General features: G+C 38.3%; 1 protein-coding gene across 5 annotated transcripts in view; it reads right to left on the bottom strand.

Annotated features, from left to right (window-relative positions):
- Foxp2 (forkhead box P2) overlaps positions 1-21,633 on the bottom strand; it is a 384,240-nt gene that overhangs the window by 112,519 nt on the left and 250,088 nt on the right. For 4 of the 5 annotated variants that reach the window (XM_013516055.1, XM_013516054.1, XM_013516057.1 and 1 more), the window contains exon 4: positions 1,656-1,730. The exons of the other annotated variant lie outside the window; for it this stretch is intronic. In XM_013516055.1, coding sequence (XP_013371509.1) covers positions 1,656-1,730 — 75 coding nt within the window. The remainder of the gene's footprint in view (positions 1-1,655; positions 1,731-21,633) is intronic. 5 annotated transcript variants of the gene reach the window in all.

Here is a 21,633-nt window from a genome sequence, read left to right as displayed (position 1 = left end):
TAATTCAGCCTTTGGCTTGATGAATATCATGGCCTTTGGTGAGCTAATCTATCCCTGTCTCACCTTGGTCCTGAAAATATGTCAGTGAAACTATAAATGTTTCTTTACACTAGATAGGATAGACATAAAGAAAATGGTAGAAGTAGTTTTAGATAAAGCACAAACAGTATGAGTAGTTACGTGAGCTCATAATTCACTCCAGTAAAAACATTTTTCCAATGAAATTCTTTCAGAGAAAAGTGTTACAAATTAGGGGCACTGACCCACTTTTGGTGTGCTAATTTTTAAGTTATATTTTTGGATATACCCTCTTTTCTAAGTTGAAGTATATAATTATATTAGAAGTTTACAGTAAATTTATCTTCCTTTAAACTGTGTAGAGACTACTTGGAAATTAAGATGATTTTAGCCTTTCATATAAATCTCATTTCATCAGCTCAGCAAAGGCACTACCTTTTAATCTGTACTCGATTTTCAAATATTATTTTCAAATGGTATTTTCAAATATTACTGTTTTTTCAGGGGAGTTTTCGAGGGGGCCATATGTGCGGGTTTTCATGTGTATGAGCCCCCATTTGGTCTTTTTTCGTATTCTCACACCCTCTCCACACACCAGTTACCATTAATCTTCTATCTTTAGCATTTCCATAATATACTATGCTATTCCTGCACCCACTTCTGAGTTCACTTTTAGTTAACAGACAACACTTTTTAAAACATTGTACATTTCCTGTAAATAATAGCATTCCATATCAGTTTGACTGTATATTGAAAAAATGGTATTTTCTTAAACTATGGTGTGGAATCATATAACTTTTCTTAATTGAAAACTGATTACTGTATTTGATTGTAAGAATCTTAACTATATTGTGTTCTATAAATTATAGTTAGGAAGCATATGTGTAGGTTAGCTAAAAAAATTTTGAGTGAGTCAAATTAGGAAAACTATGTCTTATTGAGACTAAGTAACTATCAATTCACAAGGAAATAAGTAAAAATTCTATTAAAATACATGATTTTACATATTCAGAGATTAGTTAACAATGTAAGTAGAATCCATGCTAAGCAGAAATATAAAGCTGTTTTATTTAAAAATTCTTGAATGGACAATTCAAAATTATTACTCAATTCTAAGGTTAACTGGGTCAGAAATGTAATTTTTATTGAATATGATAGTCCAAAGAGACAAGTTACTCTCTAGTAGCAGGAAAAATACACACATACACACACAAACACACAGCACATTAGGCCCTGGGGTATTTACAGGGCAACTTGCAGAATAGGGAAGAGTATATATTTCTAAAATGTGTATTGGACCAATCTACAAACGATGGCAATCTAGTTTTTGCATATCAACACTCTCTCATCAAATTATCCCTAGAAGTTCAAGAAAACTGCACTGCTGCTACAGACTTTATATCATTAAGGTGAACCTCTGTGTCTTCAACTCACAAGAAACTGAACTATTTATCTGATGAAACATAAGAGAAGTCAGAACACAAGACATCACGGAAAACCAACCAATCCCAGGGGTATCTTCACATCAGCCTGCTCTCGATCACGTGTGCCAGGGGCAGCACAGCTAATCTAATGAACAGGAGCGGGTACGGCCTTGTGCTCAGCAGCTGCAGGGCTAATTGTCCAGCGGAACTTACTGCAAATGTGTTGTGAGGAAGCCCATCAGCAGAAGAGTGGCCACAGACACATAATTTTGTTTCTGGAAGCAATTCCTAGATTAAACAAAAAGAATCAGGAGTTGGATTTTTTTTCAGTCCTAAGGCTTATGGTAATAATGTATATTATCATTGTTAAGATTTATGCTTTGGGGACTATTATCATCTCAGTAAGTCAGCACACACAAGACGATCCTGTCTTTATCTCACAGTTCCTACTGGTATAGATTTTAAAACTGGAGTAATTTGGCAGACACAAGTCACATATTTGAATCATAGTATGAACCAATGACCAAAACATTCACTGATGATCTATCACGATCCTGCTGTACGAACCTGAGTTTCCAATTCTAAACCAGAATCATGGCCAATATTTATAAATACTTCTATGGATTTCAGTAGTACTAACATTTTAGAGAAAGGGGTGTACTTTATCCTCATAACATATTTCCATTTAACTTTGAAAAAGTTTACTGTTCATTTATAATTGGCAATAACCAATACCAATGAATATAAATCTCGCATTGGGATGAAATGTGAGAACAATCATAATAATCTCTTTAAGCTGTCAGGCTCTGTGTAACTGTATCACAACTACCACCATCAAAATATACCTAAAACTATAGAACTCCAACCGATAATATCTGTTCAAACCTGTTGAGTTTTTCCGTTTGCATTGAGAAGTACCCCGTACACTCTAACATACAGTTTGCACTTTTATCTGTAAAAGCAAAGTGATTATTTATTGATAAATGACATAGAATGTCATTTTTTACTTAAGTAGCGTTAGACATTTCAAAGATTTTGTCTGAAGGGCAAAAGGATTATGCTGCATTTGAACAGACCATGTGACAACACACCCTTAGACTTCACGCGTGATATGAAAGGATGATCCCCACACACAAGACACACAGGGGAAATTATAACCACACCAGAAAAGCAAGGGTGTCAGGGAGTATTTGTAGTGGTTTGATGCATGTAAATATTACACCTTATAAATAATTCTTTTCAAATACACTTCTGAATTTCAGGGGCTCTGTTTAAGAAGCGGATCATATATGCTTTACATGACGATACGCTGTCTTCTTCACGGTAAGAGCAACATCAATTCAGACATGAAAAACTGCTCCCAAAATAGCCTTTTCCTTCCCTTTCTTGTGATGAACTGTGTCACCTGATACTGGCAGATGAAGACTGGGAGAAAAATGCTCAAGTTATTTTTACTGTCAGAATCCAACAAACACGTTTTCATCTAAATTATTTTGTCAACAGCCTTGTAGTACCCTTGCTAACCTTATTTGGCACTAGCGCATAATTAGATACACAGGGGTGTGACTCCAATTGAAGGTGTTGGCATTGGAGCACTCTGTGAAAATATTAACTATGAGGTTAACTCCAATTTTCTCTTCTTTAATTAAATGCACATGGTACTAATGAGGTAACCTACTGTTCCTTGATAGCACTAATTAGCTAAGAGGAGAGTACACTCTCACACTGCAATTTAAACCTAAAAATAAGGTTGAAATATGCTAATTGCAGGCAATTTAAAACAGTACAAGTTGAAGAACTAGTCATAATAAGAGAAACTGACTGCTTTACAGCTAGGCAGCTGTAACTTTGGTTAAAATCAAAACAAGCCACACAATTTTTGGACTGCTATTTAACAAGGTCATAAGCATCCTTAAAAATGAGATGTCACTCCATCTCATAATAAAAAAACAGACCCAAAACAACAAAAAACAACAACAACAACAAAATCTCAGACAGAGACTCCTTCCCACAAAATTAAATGAGGATCACCTGAACTTCAAAACCTCTATGACACTCTTTATGTCGAACCCTGAAAATTAACCTCCCTACAGAAGCAGCACCACCTCACACTCTTTCAAGAGCATCCAAATTAAACACAATATTATAATGAGTGGCTCAGGGAAAAAAAAATATTGAGATGATGATTTGCCAGCCCGTCAGGTCAGAAGTTGTGAGAGGCAGGGAGGAGCCTCAGTGCTGGTGAAGAATCTGAACGGGAAATTTCACGAAAGTGTACAATGATGAAAACACATAGATGATATGGTAAAATAATAGGGAGCCGCAGCCACTGAAGGGATGCAGGTATCAGAAGCACTTCACTGAGAAGAGAGCTGCTCTACACTTCCTTCACCGTTGTGGAGCCTGAGCCTTCACTGGGAAGCAAAGCCTCCCTAGTAGCAAAGCTGACCTGAAAGGGAAGCTTCAGCTAATCTAAGTGTAATTCAAACATACAGTCTTTGTTTCCTCCAAGATCCCCCATATACGATTCTAAGTGATAAACACAGAGATAGCCTTCACATAAAGAAGATTCTGAAGGCTGTTACGAAACATCGAAAAGACACTGTATATGCTTAGATTGGGACAAAGGATATTTTCTTTTCTTTTTCTTTTTTTTTTTTTGAATCCTCTAAAACCCATGATGTGTCTTATTTGCTAAGCAGAAACCATGGTTTACTAAAACACTTATGCCAAGTCACTCTTGTTACTGGGGGGATTGCAATAATACTGCCATTAGTCTAGCCTTGGGGACACGAGACATAGAATTACCCATGCGGTGTGCTCACAGTGACATTTTCTTGCCCTTTGTCACTTTGCATGCAAAATTAGAAGAGACAACACTTACACAACCAGAGAGCCTAGGAACCAAGAAACAGTTAAAATTTGTGCAAAGGTGCACTTAATCTTAAATTTAATGCAAAACAATAATTTAAAAGAAAGTAACCCATTTCAAAGGCAGAGGCTTTTAAGTAACTCCCAGTGAATAATTCCTGGAGTCAAAAGTATGTGAAAATAAACTGCACAACCATTAGCCCGTCATCATATCTTGCCAACAGATTTGCTTAGAGAAACTGCTTTGAAAAACCCACTCAATTTCTTCTCATAACTGCTTTAAAGCTTTCTGCAACAGACAGAGACAAGATGTTAGCAAGAGGTACTAATAAACCTCTGACCAACCAAGCTTTAACAGACCCATGAATTTGCAGGTTTTTAAAGGCGAATGAATGAAATCAGACAGTCACTTAGAAATGAGTCTCCTGGAGGCAACCTGACATATTCCAGCAAATCGCAGGGAAACGCAATGTGAATGGATGTTTTAAGTGTTTGCATCTGTTTCAAATAAGCACCAAAGACCCTTTTAACAGTAAGAAGGCGAGGGTAATGCCCTGCGATGGGTTTTCTATGTCAACTTCAGAAGGAATCCACTCTTCAGTTAAAAATGGATCATTAGAGTTTTCTGTTAAAACAATAAAGAGGTCATTTGGTATTGAAAATAAGAATTCTGGTTCTGGAGACAGTGTGCTGGGTGTGAGATCCTGACTCCACCTACTAATAAGCACTTACCAGTGGTATAACTTTGACCAAGAGACTTAGCTTCCCTGCCCTCTCCTTAGAAGGGGGGTAATAAACAACACTGCCATTGAGTTATTATACACAGAGAATTGAAAATAACTTAGAAAAGTGCTGAGACCCATAAACTTAATGCTTATTAATTATGCCTTTAATATTTATTACCTATCATTATTGCTTGCATTCAGGTTTTTTTTTTTCAAATAAAAACTATTAAAGTCTTCTTATATATAAAACACTATTACCGCAGTGTAAGCAAAAATATCCCAGACTGTATCAGTTTCCAAATAGCTTTAAGTCTATCAGAGCACTCATGATATAAATAAAGTCTCTTCCACCAAATGAAGAGAGATTTTTTTCTCTTTAGAGTCCTGGGGCAGCAAAGCAAGAGGCTAATACAGGTAGGTATTGCATCACAAAGTAAGACGTAAGAAATTGAACACAAGCAAGCCAGGATGGGGGACCCATGTCTATTATGTTCACCACTTTGAGAAGAAGGCAAGATGTTTGAGCTTAGTCTGGACAGCTTAACATTTGAGCAAGATCTTGACTCAAAATAATTAGTGTGTTATTTTTCCCATAGAAAATGGGTATTTTATATTCATCTTTCTTAACAAAGGAAAATGTTTTCAATTATGATTTGTTTCTTGGGGTTGGCTGGAAAGGGTGTTCAAATTTTTCTTTAACAGGCTTAAAACTTTTGTGTCTCATAATATTTGAGGTAAAATTAGACTTTAATGGCATAATGATCTCCACATTAAAGGTACAAAAATAAAGAAAAAGTTAAGACTTATGGGAGTGTTTTGCACGGCAGAAAACAAATCAAACTTTAAAACGATTAACGAGTATAAATTGCTGGTTGGTCTTTCTCCCACCCCAACAGTTTTGTTTGTTGCTTTGGTTGCATATTTTCAGGCTGTTCAGTGTCTGATGAAAACTGCCCCGGGGGTGCTGTGGCCCTTGTGTTGTGGCCAGGATTCCGTGTTGACCTGGGAAGGTCACACTTCTTCATCCTTCCACAAACCGACTTTAAAAAACAGTGGAAAGTCTACCTAGGTCCAACAGCGGAGGTAAATGTAAGAGAACTGATGGAAGAACTGATGGAAGAGAACTGATGGAAGCCATCAAGTTTGAGTATTTTATAAACCAAATGAATCAGAGAACTGGAGTTGGTACATGGTCCGGAGCAAGCCAACCGGGAGCAGAGACCGTGTACCCCAGAGAACGAAATCAACACGGACACCTGTCAATATAATTTGCAACCTGCACTTCGAAGGAGTACTTACTCTAGCTTCACTATGACACAGACTCCACAACCTTGAAAGTACGGAATACAGTGCGGCTAGTGCGGAATCGTTTTGCAGGCAAGTTGAAATTATTCGTAAAATTCCATGCTCTCATTTACTTGTTCTAAGGCTACCTTGGGTCATATCTGTTACAGTTCAGGCACCAAACTTCAGTAGCTAGGGGAATTTCTGGAGGTGCTTGTTACAACTGCTACTCCAAAGCTTTATTCCTAGAGAGTCAGGTTCAAATGATTTGGCTTACAGCATGGGGTAGGCACTTAACAAGCATCTTAGTGCATCTATGATCATACTCTAAGAAACACTGCCCTCCCTTTAGGATATTTGCTTGACAGGTAAGTTTTAATTCTTTTAGTCTATTAGTCAACACTTTCTCAGGAGCTACTGGATACTGTAAACTATACTAGCCATGTGAGTATAAAAGTGAATGAAAATTGTCTCTTCACCCTGAGGACAATGGTGAAAACAGCGTTGGAAACTAAGATTAAATACAGTGTTTGTCATTTATGGGGACTTCAGGTTTATTTTGATTTTTGCTTCCTCAACCCCTTGGACAATTTGGTAAAACCCAGAAAAGAAAAATGTAGTTGTATAAAATAAAATAGACAAAATAAAATAAATTTGAAAAGGAATGAATTAGGTTGAGATTCAGTTTTCAAAATATTAAAAAGCCACATGTGTGAAGTCTTAATAAATGTGCTCCTTTATCAATACACAAAATAAAAATTCATAGTGGCAAGTTTAACAGACACTATGATTTAGAAGTACTAATATTTCTAGATATTTTTTCCAACTGGAATAAGATATTAAAGACCTTTGATTTTTATTGGTGACAAAGACAGATTTTTCTTATAATACTGTGGTTTGTTGCCTATGTTCAAGATACAACAAAATATTGAATTTTTATTACATGTGAACATGCGAGTACTTTCCCTATTCAAGTTCACAGAACTCCTGAATTCTATCCATGGAGCATAGGTTATAACTCCCCCCATTAGAGAAAAACATGTTGCTAGAGAAGTTGTAAGAATAGTTTGGCCATATTGTAAGAAGGGATATTTTCCTGGTCTCAAAGAAAAAGTAGGAATTTATTACACATAAAAAATGCGATGTGAAGGAAGAAAGGGAAAACCAGGAGGGTTTGGCATTGTTCAAGGAAAACAATAATCCTGGTGTAGCAGGAGCTGAGTCAAAAGGGCAGAAATGGTGACAGGCAAGTCTGGAAAGACAGGGGATGGGAAGAGTTCTGCACATCAGACAAGGAGGATTCTCCTAGCTCCAGATGTAACGTGGATTCAGGTTTTATTTATTTATTTTTTATTATCATTTTAAAGAGTAAAAGAAGGATAACATAGTAATAGGGGGCTTACCGAATTACAAAGTGGTAGGAAATTATCAATGGTTGTTGTTTTACATATTGTTATCTACAAGACAGTTTCTGAGGAAAACAAATAGACAAATAATAGTGAGTTACAGACAAAAGAGGTAGGAGATTATCAATGGTTGTTGTACTATACTTTGGTATCTTCAAAGTGGCTTCTAAAGAAAATAAATAGAGCTATACATGAGTGACTGATTGAATATTCATTGACTATTCTCAATGGTTGTTGTAGGAAACACACAGTAATAAACATACAACCATTTACAAAATAGGATAGGAACAATGCAAACATTACAGAGTTATGGATAGATTAGTAGGAAAATATCAATGGCTGCTGTAATACATGGTGGTTTCCTCAAAGTGGTTTCTCAGGAAGACAGAGATACGCAAGAAAGATCTAACAAGTAGTTATAGCCTAAGGGTTGTGAAAAATAGTGTATTACTTCCTCACAGTGCCTCCTTTCACTGAGGTGTGACAGCTGGAAGGAAGGCCAGGATTGAAAAGAAGGACCGAGAGACTTGCACCTGTGTCTAGCAACAGGCTGTTTTCTTGTTCCTCTGTAGTCATGATTACCCAGGGCTCCTTCATGGAGATGACAGTCTGGCCAGAGGGAGAAGGCAGAGTATGCCCCATACCCCCTCATTCCTGTTGGACTAATTGGTAGGATGGGTCTGAGCTCTGGGGCCTCTGCTTCAGAGGGCAGACTGATCTCCAGTGGTCACCTTTACATTCGGGGCATGGCCCAGGGAGTTTCTTAGGACAGTTCCCCTTGAGGTGGCCTGGCTTTTAACAGTGGTAGCAGATGAATGTACTTCAGGTTTTATTTTTGAAGAAGACAAGTACCAAGCTTGGGGGTGAGTTTAAATGGAATGCAGCCAGTGGACTAAGATCTAAACATTCACCAGAAGACTACTTATGTAATGAACCAAAGTAGTAAAGCTGTGCTAAGAGGCAGGTGCAGTGTGCGAAGGGGGTGATATCTGAGTGTTTGAAGAACACCTCAATGACTGAGTGATGATGAAAGAACAGTAAGGGAAGAGAGCGACCTCCTTAGCAAGACAAGAGGACCCCAAGAAAAAGTTCAAGAAATGGAAGAACATTTCCTCCATTTGAAAATACTAAATTAGAGGTCACTGCAGGATATTTAGGTAGATGTTTCCATTAGATCTTTATGCCTTAAGTTCATGAGACACGGCAAAATAGGTAGAGACCCGAGAGTTACCACTGTAGGTGCTCCTAAGGCTGCCACTGGGGCTGGACAAGCTGTGGTGGTGTCTTCTACGGGGACAGTTCTAAGCTTGTGTGGTGGTTCAGCATCCCTTGGGCAGCTGTGTAGAAGTTCTCCTGCTGGGCTCTACCTATCTGAACTTGTGAGCAGGCTTTTTAACAAATCCAACAGAAAATGGTGACTGGACTAAAGATAAGCAAAACCAACAAAAGAAGGAGAGAAGACCTGTCAAGGGGGCAGCATCTAAAGTGTCAAATGCTGTGACAGGCCCAGAGGGTGAGATGTGGACACAGCCCTCAAGGGTTGTTACTGACGGTCAACAGAACTATTCTAGAACAGCAGGAAGGACTGAAACTGAACCATAGTTTATTGAAGAAGGAATACAAGTTGAAGGGTAAACAATCTTTCTAAAGATTAAGGAGGAAAGAAAGAAAATTAGAAAGCTTGATTATATGAACCTAATGGGCATACAAAAATCATATTTTATTGGTGCTTTTGGTTTTAAAGATGGAAACATGCACCAAAAACCCTAGTGTCTTAGTTACTTTTCTCTCATTGCTGAGACAAAATACCCAACGCCCAAAATGAAGGAAGGAAAGATTTATTTAGCTCACAGTTTGTGGAGGTTTCAGTACCTACTTGGCTGGCTCCAAGGCAGGGTGGCACATGGCAGAGGGCAACAGTTTATGGCAGCGGAAGACAGCAAAAGCAACAAGAGCACAAGGGGTGGAGCTGTGACAAACAGCTTCTTTTCCGCCCTTATACTGTATGCAAACTTCCTGCCTCAGAGCGGGTGTAGCACTCACACCCATAATTCCAGTATTAGACCATGAATCAGGCAAAAGCTCTAGAAGCCCGCCCCATGACTGCCTGAGGTTTGGGGGGACATCCAGACACAGACCTTAACTCCTGAAAACCTTCAAGACACAGAAAAACAAATATACAGCTGACAGGACAAAGTCTTAGAAGATGTAGGTTAAAAAATAAAAGCTTTCTTTGTACTTAGGGTTGAACCCAGGGCCTCTGCACTGAGCTACACCCACAGTCATCTTTTATTTTTATTTTGTGACAGGCTCTTGCTAAGCAATCAGGCTGGCCTCAATTTTGTGATCCTCCTGCTTCAGCCTTCTGAGTAGTTGGGACCACAACCATGCATTATCTCACTTGGCAAAACAAAACAAAACAATCTTGGTGTGACACACAATGACATAATCTGAGGTCCCTATATAAGTTCATTTTGGAACAGAAATTCTTGCCAGGTGGCCTGTAAATTTTGCCCCTGAAGTAGGAGGCAAAGTTACTGAGAATAAAGGGAGCAGCTATTAAGTAGGGGCTTTAGCGGTACAGTAAAAGCTCAAACTTTTGGAGAGGAAGGAGGAAGAGGAGAGGTAGAACAAAGAGATGAGAGACCACGGAAGCCATTGCTGCTCGGGCTACACTGAAGCCAGACTTGAATGGTGAATTTTGTAGGAGCATTTAGCAGCTCCCACGGAAGGAGGAGCAAGTAAAGCAACAACTTGGACAAATGGAAGAAGAAATGCTGTAGCAGCACCAGAGAGGGGGTTACAACCAGTGTGGGTGTCCTGACCATCATCAGCAACACGGGGTACAGCTGGATGCGGGGAGTTCAGGTGGGCAAGGTGGTTGCGAGGGCTTGGGAGAATAAGAAGAGAGAGGGAGGGGGAGGAAGAGGAGAGAAGCAAAGGGCGGGGGGAGGGAGGGGGGAGGAAGAGAGAGGGGAGGGAGGGGAGGGGGGGAGGAGAGGGGAAAGGAGGGGAGGGAGAGAGAACAGTGCTTATGCCCAGTCTAGGAATTACTTACACTCACCAACACAAAGAGATTTTAAAGAATAGGTCTAAACTTATGGAAAATATTAGGAGGAATTAATTCACAAAAGTTTGTAAGTTTTATTTTTGTTTTTTCATGGATCAGTATATATTAAAAAAAAAACAGTATCTTTTCTTTTACACGATAAGCAATGAACCACACTGATACCACTCCACATAAAAATCCAAATTTGCAAAATTAAATTAGAGATCACAATTTCCTTGAGAGGAATTACTGAAATAAAATGTAGCTAATATTACATTTATTTAAATAGAAGGTAAACTTATTTAAAATACATTGGTGCAGGGGGTGGGGATTAAGCTCAGTGGCACAGTGCTTGCCTGGCAAGTGCAAGGTCGTGAGTTCGATTCCTGGTACCGGAAAAAAAAACAGAACAAAAACAACAACAAAAAACCCCCCCAAAAAACGAAACAAACAAACAAAAAATACATTGGTGGTTTGTGTAGACTGAGGTATAGCGGTAAATGCCCCAAATCTTCTCTCGCAAATTTGTTGTTTGGTGCTATTTCCTTGCAGCGCTCTGTTTTCTTAGCATTGAAAGAGTTCAATTCTTTAAGAAGAGATGGTGAGACACGGCTACCTCTGGCAGCAAAGCATCACATTACTATTGTATGGGAAACACGGCAGAGGAAATGTGTTTGTTTCTGTCTGCCAAGAATGTATTCACTTATTTATTTTTGGTAAAAGCATCTGTCTTCTCCTTTGGGAGCTACTCCCATTCCGCACCTCACCACATGCAGACTGGTGGGACTCACTGAGTGGGTGGGTGACCCTGCCTCCTCCTGGAGTGTTGCTCCTGAGCTCATTTATGCAGTGAACAGCGGGGGTTGGTCCAGTCACTGCCTGGAATTCAAGGAGCCATTCCCGAGGTCCTTCTCTGCCTGTGCTTTTTCAGGACTAGATTTTGTCTAGCTTTGTTTTGGAAGCAAACATATTCACTGAGTAGCGTCTCCTTTCTGTTGCAGTGTGATGTGCACATCTGATTGAGGGCAAAATGCAAACTAACACTAGCATATTTCAATCAGTGGTCACACTGGTAACATTAAGATTAAATAGGCATAAGTGTAAAATAAGTTTCAGGGCAAATGTGAGGTTGCAATGGACTTTTATAGGATAGACCAATGATACAACTGCGGCGAGGACATGATCTTTGCTTGTCATTGCTTGATGATTTAAAAGATGTAATCACAAGGTGTACTATAACTTTACAAATACTTCTCACTAAAAATGTAAACATAAATAGTCAGGCTTTTACGTAGTAAGACAGGGTCTCACTACATATTCTAGGCTGGCCTTTAACTCACTATGGAGTTCAGGATGGCCTTGAGCTCATGGCAATCTTCCTGCCTCAGCCTTCCAACTGTTGGGATTACGGGTGTGCACCACCATGCCCACGTTACAAAACATAAATTTATATGAAAAATAAAATAGGCTAAATACAAAATATCAACACTGGTGTGGGTTATTAATGTACTGATTATTGGTGGAAATTGGTACTTTAAACCTTTTAATTTATGATTATATAGTCATTCATTATTCTTGTTCAACAGAATGCAGAGTTTTAAAAGAAATTTTTTTTTATGTTTAAGCAAAGTAAAGCTAGGTAAGCATTAACAAAACCAAATTTAGTGACACCCATTGTCCCAGTGCAGACACCAGAAGTATTTGAAGAATTTGACGTTTTAAAGTATTTCCTATTAACCCAATAAACCCAATGACATTCTTAAAATAAGATTGTAAATTAACTTGAAGGTGAGTTAATTTTAAAATGTGAAAATTGTTAAGGAATTAACCGAAATCATGGGACATAACAATGTCAGAATCAGATCTTTCACCCTGATTTCAGTCAATCCCCGTCTGTTCAGTTCAGAAAGCTGCCATCACAGCTGGCACTAATTGGCACCCTTGTTAGAAATCTCAGCGGAGAAGCCAAGAATAGAAAAGCTATGGTCCCCTCTCACCCAGAAAGTCAGGCTGACTCCACAGGTAAGGCCAAGATGGAGGAGGAGGCAGACGACCCAGCTCCTGTCTGCGAGGAGGACAAGACCTGCACCTGGTCACTGAGCGCACAGACAACTCGACTCTCCAGGGATGTTAATCAAGTACCTTTCATGTGCCTGCGGTGGCTGAAAAACAAAAGCGAAACACGGTGCTCCCGCCAAGTAACGCAGTCATTACATTCCGCGGGGCAGGAAAGCCAGCACCAGTAGATACTTCTGGCACCAGCTAGTCTTGCAGAGAACTGGTCGACTGCTGTATGTTTCTCCCTTGTACGTTTATTGGCTTTGTTCAAGAGAGCATTTTAACCTCTCTGAATATCAGATAGGAAGCTGAATTTCTCATGCACATCCGGAGGGTAAAAGAAAAAAACTGTGACTATAAGCCATTTAATAAGAAAAAATGGATATATGTTATGTGTACGTTGCCATCTGACTTCTGTGGATCCTGTGGAACACCCTTCCCCAGGTCAAGAACTAAGTTCACAGGCCGCTAGGTGACACCAGTCCCAAGATTATAAGGGCAAATTGGGAAGACCAAATATTGGTGACAGATACCATAAGGAGTGCTGTGGCAGAGGGGTGACAGGGTGCTATGGGAGCCTAGAGTTGAGGCACTTACACAGCAGAGAAGAAATAAAGAGGCTTTTACACTGGTGAGAATAAAGGGAAGGCCCTGGTACACATTGCTGCGGCGGTTGGGGTGAGGAACATACAGACTGACGGAGAGGACTGAATGAAGTCTTGAAAATGTACATGACCTGATGGATTCAGAGATCCAGAGATCCAGAGATCCTTTGGTGGACTGGCTCAGCCAGTCTGGCATGATCATAGAAAAAATAATTCTGATGAAGAGCGGGCGGCAGGGGTTGGGATGGAGAAAGAGGCAGATGTCAGCACACTTAAGAACTCTGTGCAAATCCGTGTGACCTTTATGCACCTCAGAATTCTCATTAGTACGTGTGCACACCACCTTTTTCTCTCCAAGGACGAACGAACGAGCGAATACATAAAAAATTTGAAGTATTTGGATTTCTTTTAGCGAAGTTCTGAAGAAGAACTGGGACCAACACAGAATAAAATATGTACTCTTATAAATCCTTACGGTGGAAGGAACGACTTTTGTTTACGTGGACTCCTCCTTCTGCTCAGCTGTTTCCTATATCTATGTATGTATTCTATGCCTTTCTATTCTTTCCCAAATTTATTAAGTGCACTAGTGAGTTATGGTATACTTAAAGTCAGTTCACTATCAAAATTCTCCTTGAAAATGCTGCTTATGGGGACAGTGTATTAAAATTTAACTTCTCTCAGTTGTACTGCCATTAGAGACACAAAAATAAGCTGAAATTTGTATTACCGAGGAACATGCAAGAAAATAACAACATGGAAATGCAAATGTGTTCATTTTCAAGAAACCCTTAGATTAAACTAAATAAGAAAATTTGGAATAACAAGTGATCTCAATTTTATAAGTTAGAATTAAAGGAAAGTGAAACGAACATTTACAATTGGGGGGTTAAAAAAGGAACACTTTGAACTAGATTTAACTGAATATTGCCCATTTTTTTGTTATTTAAGGTCTCCAGAATATAATTTCACAGATGATATATTTTTCTTAATGTGATTTTCAGACTACATCTAATGGAAAATGCCTGACTAGGATTAAGAGACGTAGTACAGATGTTAAGCCACATTTGCATGCAATTATTTCTAAAACAAATGCCAAGGTACAGAATCTGTTGAAATGGCTTTCAGGATGGCTGGAATAAGCTATTACCATGGCTTCCAGTCTGTGAATAAGTCTATATTCTGAATATTTCAAATCAAGATAGTGAACGCAAAATCAACTTCAGATTTTTTACCTTGACTCATCATTCAGTAAGTTTTGGGTCCATGGACCTAAAGTTGGCATTTAATATTTTTTAAAGTAAGGGTTTTTTTTGCTTAATGAAAAGAAATTCATTTTACATATCAATATCAGAGTTGAAAAACTAAAATACACATAAAACAATACAAGAGAAAATAACTGAATATTCAGAGAAAGAGAGAATAGTACCAGTATTAAATAGAGTTGCATTCAACTTGTTTGGGCAGTTTTTCCTTTAAAAAGCAATACAGATGCATTTAAAAATTATAAATTTTCTTAGAAGTTTCACATTCGCTGATAGTCTCCTAGAGACACAGAAAGCACCCAATCAGAAGAAACCCTCAGAGTACTTCTGAAGTGCATTTGTGTCTGCGCAGATCAGGAATGTCAGAAGCAGTGTGTGGTGGGAAAGCAGTGAAGCATTGCACAGAGGCACTAACCCCAGTGTCCTTGGAGACTGGGGACTGTCCTTTTCATTAATTACTTTTCAGTGATTTTTTTTGCCCAGGGGAATCTATTTTCATATTAAGGACTTCATTCAATGAGTGAAACATGAGCATCCACTGGCATGTATATATTATATATCAAGGCAAATCTCTCTGTCTTACTCTTTTCTCAGATTCAGAAAGCAGCAGCTTCTCTTTTACTGTCATGCTTCCCTTCCTGGGGGGACCATTCAGATCATAGTCACCCCAGGAATGAACAAGGGGGCTGTGGCCGTTCCTTCTCGGCTCCCTGCCGGGGAGGCAGCAGCAGCCCTTGGGTCAGCAACTTCTATCTGCTGTTGTGTTAGTGGCAGCGCTTTTTCTTGCCAGTGATAGTAAATGACAGACTCCTTAATGAGACACAGAGCATGCAAGTTGCGCGTGCAAAAACTTACCGTGTTGGTGCCTCTGACTACAGTTTGGTTCCTATTAACCTCTTCCCTTTTCTGATTTTGTTCAGAAGTAGAGAGGAACCTTGGGGGAAGAGGACCAACTGCTAATTTTTTCAAGTAGCACTCTTTTCAGCAGAAAATCTCTGGTCACTGGACATGGAAAGTGTCATGAAGCCAAGCAAAACTTCAGGAGAGGACTGTCATGGCTATCCACGATTGGTGAACACACTGACAATTAGCGTCTAACTCGACTGCCAAGTCCCACTGCAGCTCAACACTGTTTCCTCAATAGGAAACAAAGGGAATGAAGGGGGTTAGTGACACGCCACTGGAGTCTTGGAATGACAGCAGTGATGGACACTCTTCCAGCCACTGTCCCTGTCTCTCCCCACTCTTCCCTCAAGAGTCAGGGCTGTACCTGAGCCACAACCATGTAACTGGATTCCATACACCGAAGACATTCAAGGGAAGGTGGTGTTCACATGCAACACTCTGTCCTCCTCCTTATTGTGATCTTATTTTCCAAAATTGTGTGAGGGTGTGACTTACAATAAAGGGACTGTAGAACATTGGGGATCAAAGGACAGGCACGTGGTTTGGAATTAGACTGACTTGAATTCACAGCCCGATGCAAACTACCAGCTACATGACCTGAGGTGGTGAAATTTAACCCCACTATACCTCAGTTCCTCATTCTGTGAAACGAGGAAGCGGACACATGGCTAAGTATGCACAGTAAGTGCTGTGTACATGAGGCAAAGTAAACCAACGATGGATTATTAGGATCTCTTTCTTCAGAGAACAAAGAGATTATGGGGACGTCGGAAATGTGACTTCCGTGACAGCACTGGTTGGTCCCCATTTTCACTAGTGTTACTCATCCTCTTAGATATAATGACCTAAAATATCCTCACTAAAGGAACCAGAAGTCCGGGCTGGTATTGAGAGAAAGCCCTATTTTAGCAGGAGGACTAGAACCCTAACATTAGGTAAAATTTATTATTTTATATTGGGAAAGTACAAAATTATCACACAGATCCATGGATGCAAGAGGATAGTAAAAGGGTGCTATATATTCACAAAAAGGGGTTTAAAAGATGAAAATTAGTATTTAAGCATCTTAGGTATTAAAACAATCACTAACTAGATTCCATGAAACAAATTATTATTAAAGTAAATATAATGTGATTTTTCCAAAGAACATTTTCTGAATTAGAAAAGAGGAAAGGTAATCAAAACTATCCTAGGCCAGGCGTGGTGGTGCATGCCTGTAATCTCAGCACTCAGGAGGCTGAGGCAGGAGGACTGTTGCAAGTTCAAGACCAGCCTGGGCTACAAAGTGAACTCAAGGCCAGCCTGAACTGCATAGTGAGACTCTGTCTCAAAAATACCAAAAACACCCAAAAAACAAAAAACACCCAAAACTCAAAAAACAAACAAACAGAAAGAGCTATCCTTGTAATCGTATGCCAAAATATAAGAAAGAAAATAGTAGTCCAATGTCAAAATTAACTCAAACTTTCACAATCCGTGGAGGCTAAATACATACTAAAATTAATAAAGAATTGCCATTTTTATATGTGAAAGAATTTACTGGGGAAAGATGTCAAATTTTAGAATTGTGTTGCGATCTAGTAGAAATTATTTATTTCTAAGCCAGGACCAACTTTCATTACCCAATAGCTGCTCTCAAGAAGGAAGCTCATTTACATTTAAAATAGGAGTACAGTCTACTCTTTAAAAGCACAATGGTAAACACACCAATTTGACAATTACATTAATATGAGTATTTGCATAATCTGTCTTCTACACCTGTTCTTAATTTGTAGCAGCTGCAGGACAGAACACACTGCATTAATCTGAAGGGGCACGGGGACACGCCAAACAGTGACACACGTACACACACCATACACACCTAATGTTTTGAAGGTATTTTCTTTTCAAAATGTTTTCTGACTTCAAAAAATTGCTGATGGCTTTGTAGAAGACATAGCTAGTGCTTACTTGGCTAATATAAACTAGGTCTAAGCATACTACAAAATAATGCTGTCACATTTTTAGCATCCTGTTATTGATTTATAATACTACCAATTTCTATCTCTCCACCTTTTTCTTTAAGTAACATGAATTTTATTTCTACAGAAACAGATTTTAAAGAGGAATATAGATATATCTGGAAAAGTTCCCATAAAGAATTTCATCAGAAAATCGATGATAAAAGGGTTAATGGAGAATATAGGAAAACTTCATAGATCATCTAGAAATGTGTTTGCAGCATGCTAATGATATCCTTGGCACTTATTTTTTCAAAACTGAATTTTATTTAAGTTTTCATAAACATATTTCAAAATTTAACAAGAAAAAGGTTAGCTTACTCTTTTAAAGGATCCAGTTTGCTCAGTGTGTGTTCAAATATACTTAGACTCATCAAGAAAGTCAGTTTATTATTGTTATATGTTCTTCAGTTCATCTAGTTAAATCACTCAGCTAGATTCTAGCGCAAGGAGTATAAGCTACCCGTGTAATCTGTCAACAAAACTGTCTCCCGTTAATCTTCCATTATGAATAGAAAATGAAGCTGGAGCTTTCTAAAGATGTATTTATTCTCTGAAAAATGAATGAGAGCATGCACAGTGATGAGCTGGAGCCACAAACAAAGTCAATCCGTTTATTTGTCTGCTGTTAATCTTTGAAGGGGTAACGATCAAATTGCTGAATTCTTACTTCAGTATTTCCCTTAGAATGTTATTTTCACAAGAGCTCACAGAACCTTTGATAAATAAAATACTAGACAAATTCGTTGGAACTCATGTTTCTAATTCATTTTTGGTATTTTTACCCAAAGCAACTTAGACTGTAGAAGAGAAAACTGACTCAGGAGAGTTCAGTGACTTGCCCAAGAGCTCACATTTTTATTTATTTATTGGCAGAATTGCAGACTGAACCTGAGCCTTCACAATGAGCTACATCTCAGACTTTAAAAAAAATAAGAAAGATTCTCATTAAGTCACTAAATTGTGCAACCGGGGCTCGAACTTGCACTCTTGTTGGCTCAGCTTCCTAGAGTGCTGGATACACATGGGAAACAGATGCCTGTCCTTGCAGATTATAACAATGCTAAGACTCAGGGCTTCTGCGTCACTTTACTATCATTCGACAGATGTTAACTTGATGAAAGAAATAAAAAGGAACAAGGGCTTCTTCTAAAAGAATTTTTCAAGAATTTGTTTCTATTTCCTAGTATCTAAAATATTTCTAGTCATAGTTTCCAAAGTTCTAGGAAAATAATGTTCCAACAGTGATTATAAAACATAAGAAAACTATTTTCTATTTAGATAAATATACTGCAGTTTCTTACCAAGAACCAAGACTCGTTACACAAGGAATATAAACATAATTTTATTACAATATAATTTAGGCACTGAAGTTAAGTTATAGTGATTATGAGAAAAGCAATTTTGCAGTTCTGACCTCCATATAATTATATTTCTAAATATTCCTTATTTTATTTTCTTCATTAAAAATATTACCTATATAATTGAACACATAGAAATGTACGCTAAGCCCATAAACTGGCATGGCACGGGGATTGTGAAACATAATGAAAGGAAAACCATATTCATGTGTAACAAACATGAACAGCATATAATCTTCTAATAGCAAACCTCACTTTTACTCTGAGTGTCAGAATAGTTTACCTTGAGTACATGAGTCATACATTTCCAAATTTTAAAACCATCTTTTTCTACTACTAAGAAAACCAAGAAAGTAATTTGTCATCAACATTAAAATTTTGGGCATGTAATGCCTAAAGGTTATTGTTTTGTAAATATAAGTTTCTGATAAGAATGTTCTTTTGCTAAAGATGAAACATTAGGACAATACATTTTTAGAAGTAGAGACTGAGTCAAAGATTGACTGACAGCCAAAGACAATGAGGCTACACAGCAGAACTTCTTGGAGAAGATCAATGTAGTCACTAAGTGTTGGAGGAAGAACCAAACCCAGTGTCTTGCTGGATGCTAGTCTAGTCTCTTGTCTTTACTACCTGCATTAAAGGAACACCAGAAATTCATTTACAACATGTTCAAAGTTTTCCATGATCTCATACTAAGCCATAGTTTGCAGATGAATTTTATGCTTAAAATGAATTACAAGTTATAAACTTACATTCATTTCTAGAAAGGCACAATGACAGACCATGAATGTGCACGTAAAGGGAGGTATCATCAATGAAAAATGTTTGCCCACATGATCTTTGGGAGGTCGTAATTCAAGTGATTTTCAACTCTACGTACTTCTCTGGATGGCCCAAATTATTTTTGCATGAACCCATCATTTTACTCCTCAATAAAAAATAATGCTATTTGCTAATTATCAGTAGACCTAAAACAATAGTTATAAACATTTTTAATAAAAAATGATAACTCTTAAAAAACTTACTGGCATGAGTATCCACCAAGAAATTTTCTGACTTTTCTTCTATTAAAACAGAGCACCTAATACTTTTGCCTAGTCTCAAGAAAGAAGAAACATAAAAGGCTATATTTCCCTTGGCATGATTTTTTTTTTTAATGTAGAGAAATCATTAAGATGCTTTTTCACCTTTTTTTCCAATTTTCGATTTGAGTAAACTCCTTCCGCGATAGACTCCCATTTTCCCGCTAAACCTCACAATCCCAGTGTGTGTCATCCTCAGCCTTGCTTTCATACTTCTATGCCCTTACATTCTTGAGCTCAGTCTTAAACAACAACAAAAAATTTAAACCATGAACAAAGCTTCAGGAAGCACAAAACCTAACAAAATGCGATTCTGGTCAGTCTAGAGGTGTTCACTAAACACCAAAAGGGCAATGCAATTTGTTCCATAAAACGCTTTAAAAACCCAAAGCTGTGAAGTAGATCTGTTTTAAAAAGCATTACATTGTGCTTTCTGTTTAAAATGGTTTAGAAGAATTGTTATTATCTTGAACTTGTATATAACCAGATTGTGAACTCCCCAAGGAAAAGAATATCTGTGAATCCCATCTGGGACCTGGTATCGGCTTAGGAAAGTGTGTCACACACTGGGATACTGTAGTCTTGCTTTTTGATGGATTCATTGATAAATGCTAACACATGGAAACACTGTAAACCAGTTTTTAAATCATGTTGCCACTTTATTTGTTTATTATTATTATTATTATTTGTTCTTTCTGAGATAGGATCTTGCTATGCAGTTCAGGCTGGCCTGGAGCTCACTTTGTAGCCCAGGCTGGTCTCGAACTCACAACGATCCTCCTGCCTCAGCCTCCCAAGTGCTGGGATTACAGGCATGTGCCACCACGCCCGGTTCATGCTGCCATTTTGTTTTCAATTTGTGGTTTTCTTATGGAGCATGATAATCATTTATTTCATCGGAAACTATGGAATAAGTTTTTAAATTTACACTCCTGAACTCTCAGTGAATTAAATAAATATCTACTTGAATATGCTGCAAGCGAAAAGGTGGGGGAGAAAGAAACATATAGTCACTCTGCCTTAGTCCCTCAGTGTTGGAAATAACTGAATGAGAGTGACAGATAACAAAACCATATCAACTGCTTAAGTAATCATTTCTAATTTGGGCCTTAGAAACATTTTCCACTATCAATTACTTCTAGAACTGATGCTTCCTTTAAGGCACAGTGTATGGACATGATATTGTAAATTAACAATATTTTGATCCTTTGGTAAGGATAGAGTACATCTTACTGCTTGACCCAAAACCTGAAGATCATGCACACTGCTTGCAACAAGTTTTGATGTTCAAAGACTCAGGACTCCCTAATCAGAAGGTAGCTGAGAGTCATATATACACAACCTCTGCACAAACTCCGGAATTTCAGGGATTGATCACAGTGTTTCAGCACTGAACCAACAGGTTGCACGTGAGGCCTGCAGACCGGACTGAGCAGTGAGCTGACTTGTATTTGCGTTTCACTTGTGCGTTGAAAAAAGAGCAAGGGAAAGAAGAGAAAGAGAACGTGAGGGAAAGAGGACGCTCATTTTAGAAGAAAACTGAGCTCTCCTGTAACTTATTTTCCGTGACTCTTGG

Source organism: Chinchilla lanigera, unplaced genomic scaffold (genome assembly GCF_000276665.1).
Source record: "Chinchilla lanigera isolate Chin_1 unplaced genomic scaffold, ChiLan1.0 scaffold00031, whole genome shotgun sequence".
NCBI classification, from domain to species: domain Eukaryota; kingdom Metazoa; phylum Chordata; class Mammalia; order Rodentia; family Chinchillidae; genus Chinchilla; species Chinchilla lanigera.
Note: the sequence above shows the minus strand (reverse complement) of the source record. Positions and strands in the feature narration are given on the sequence as shown.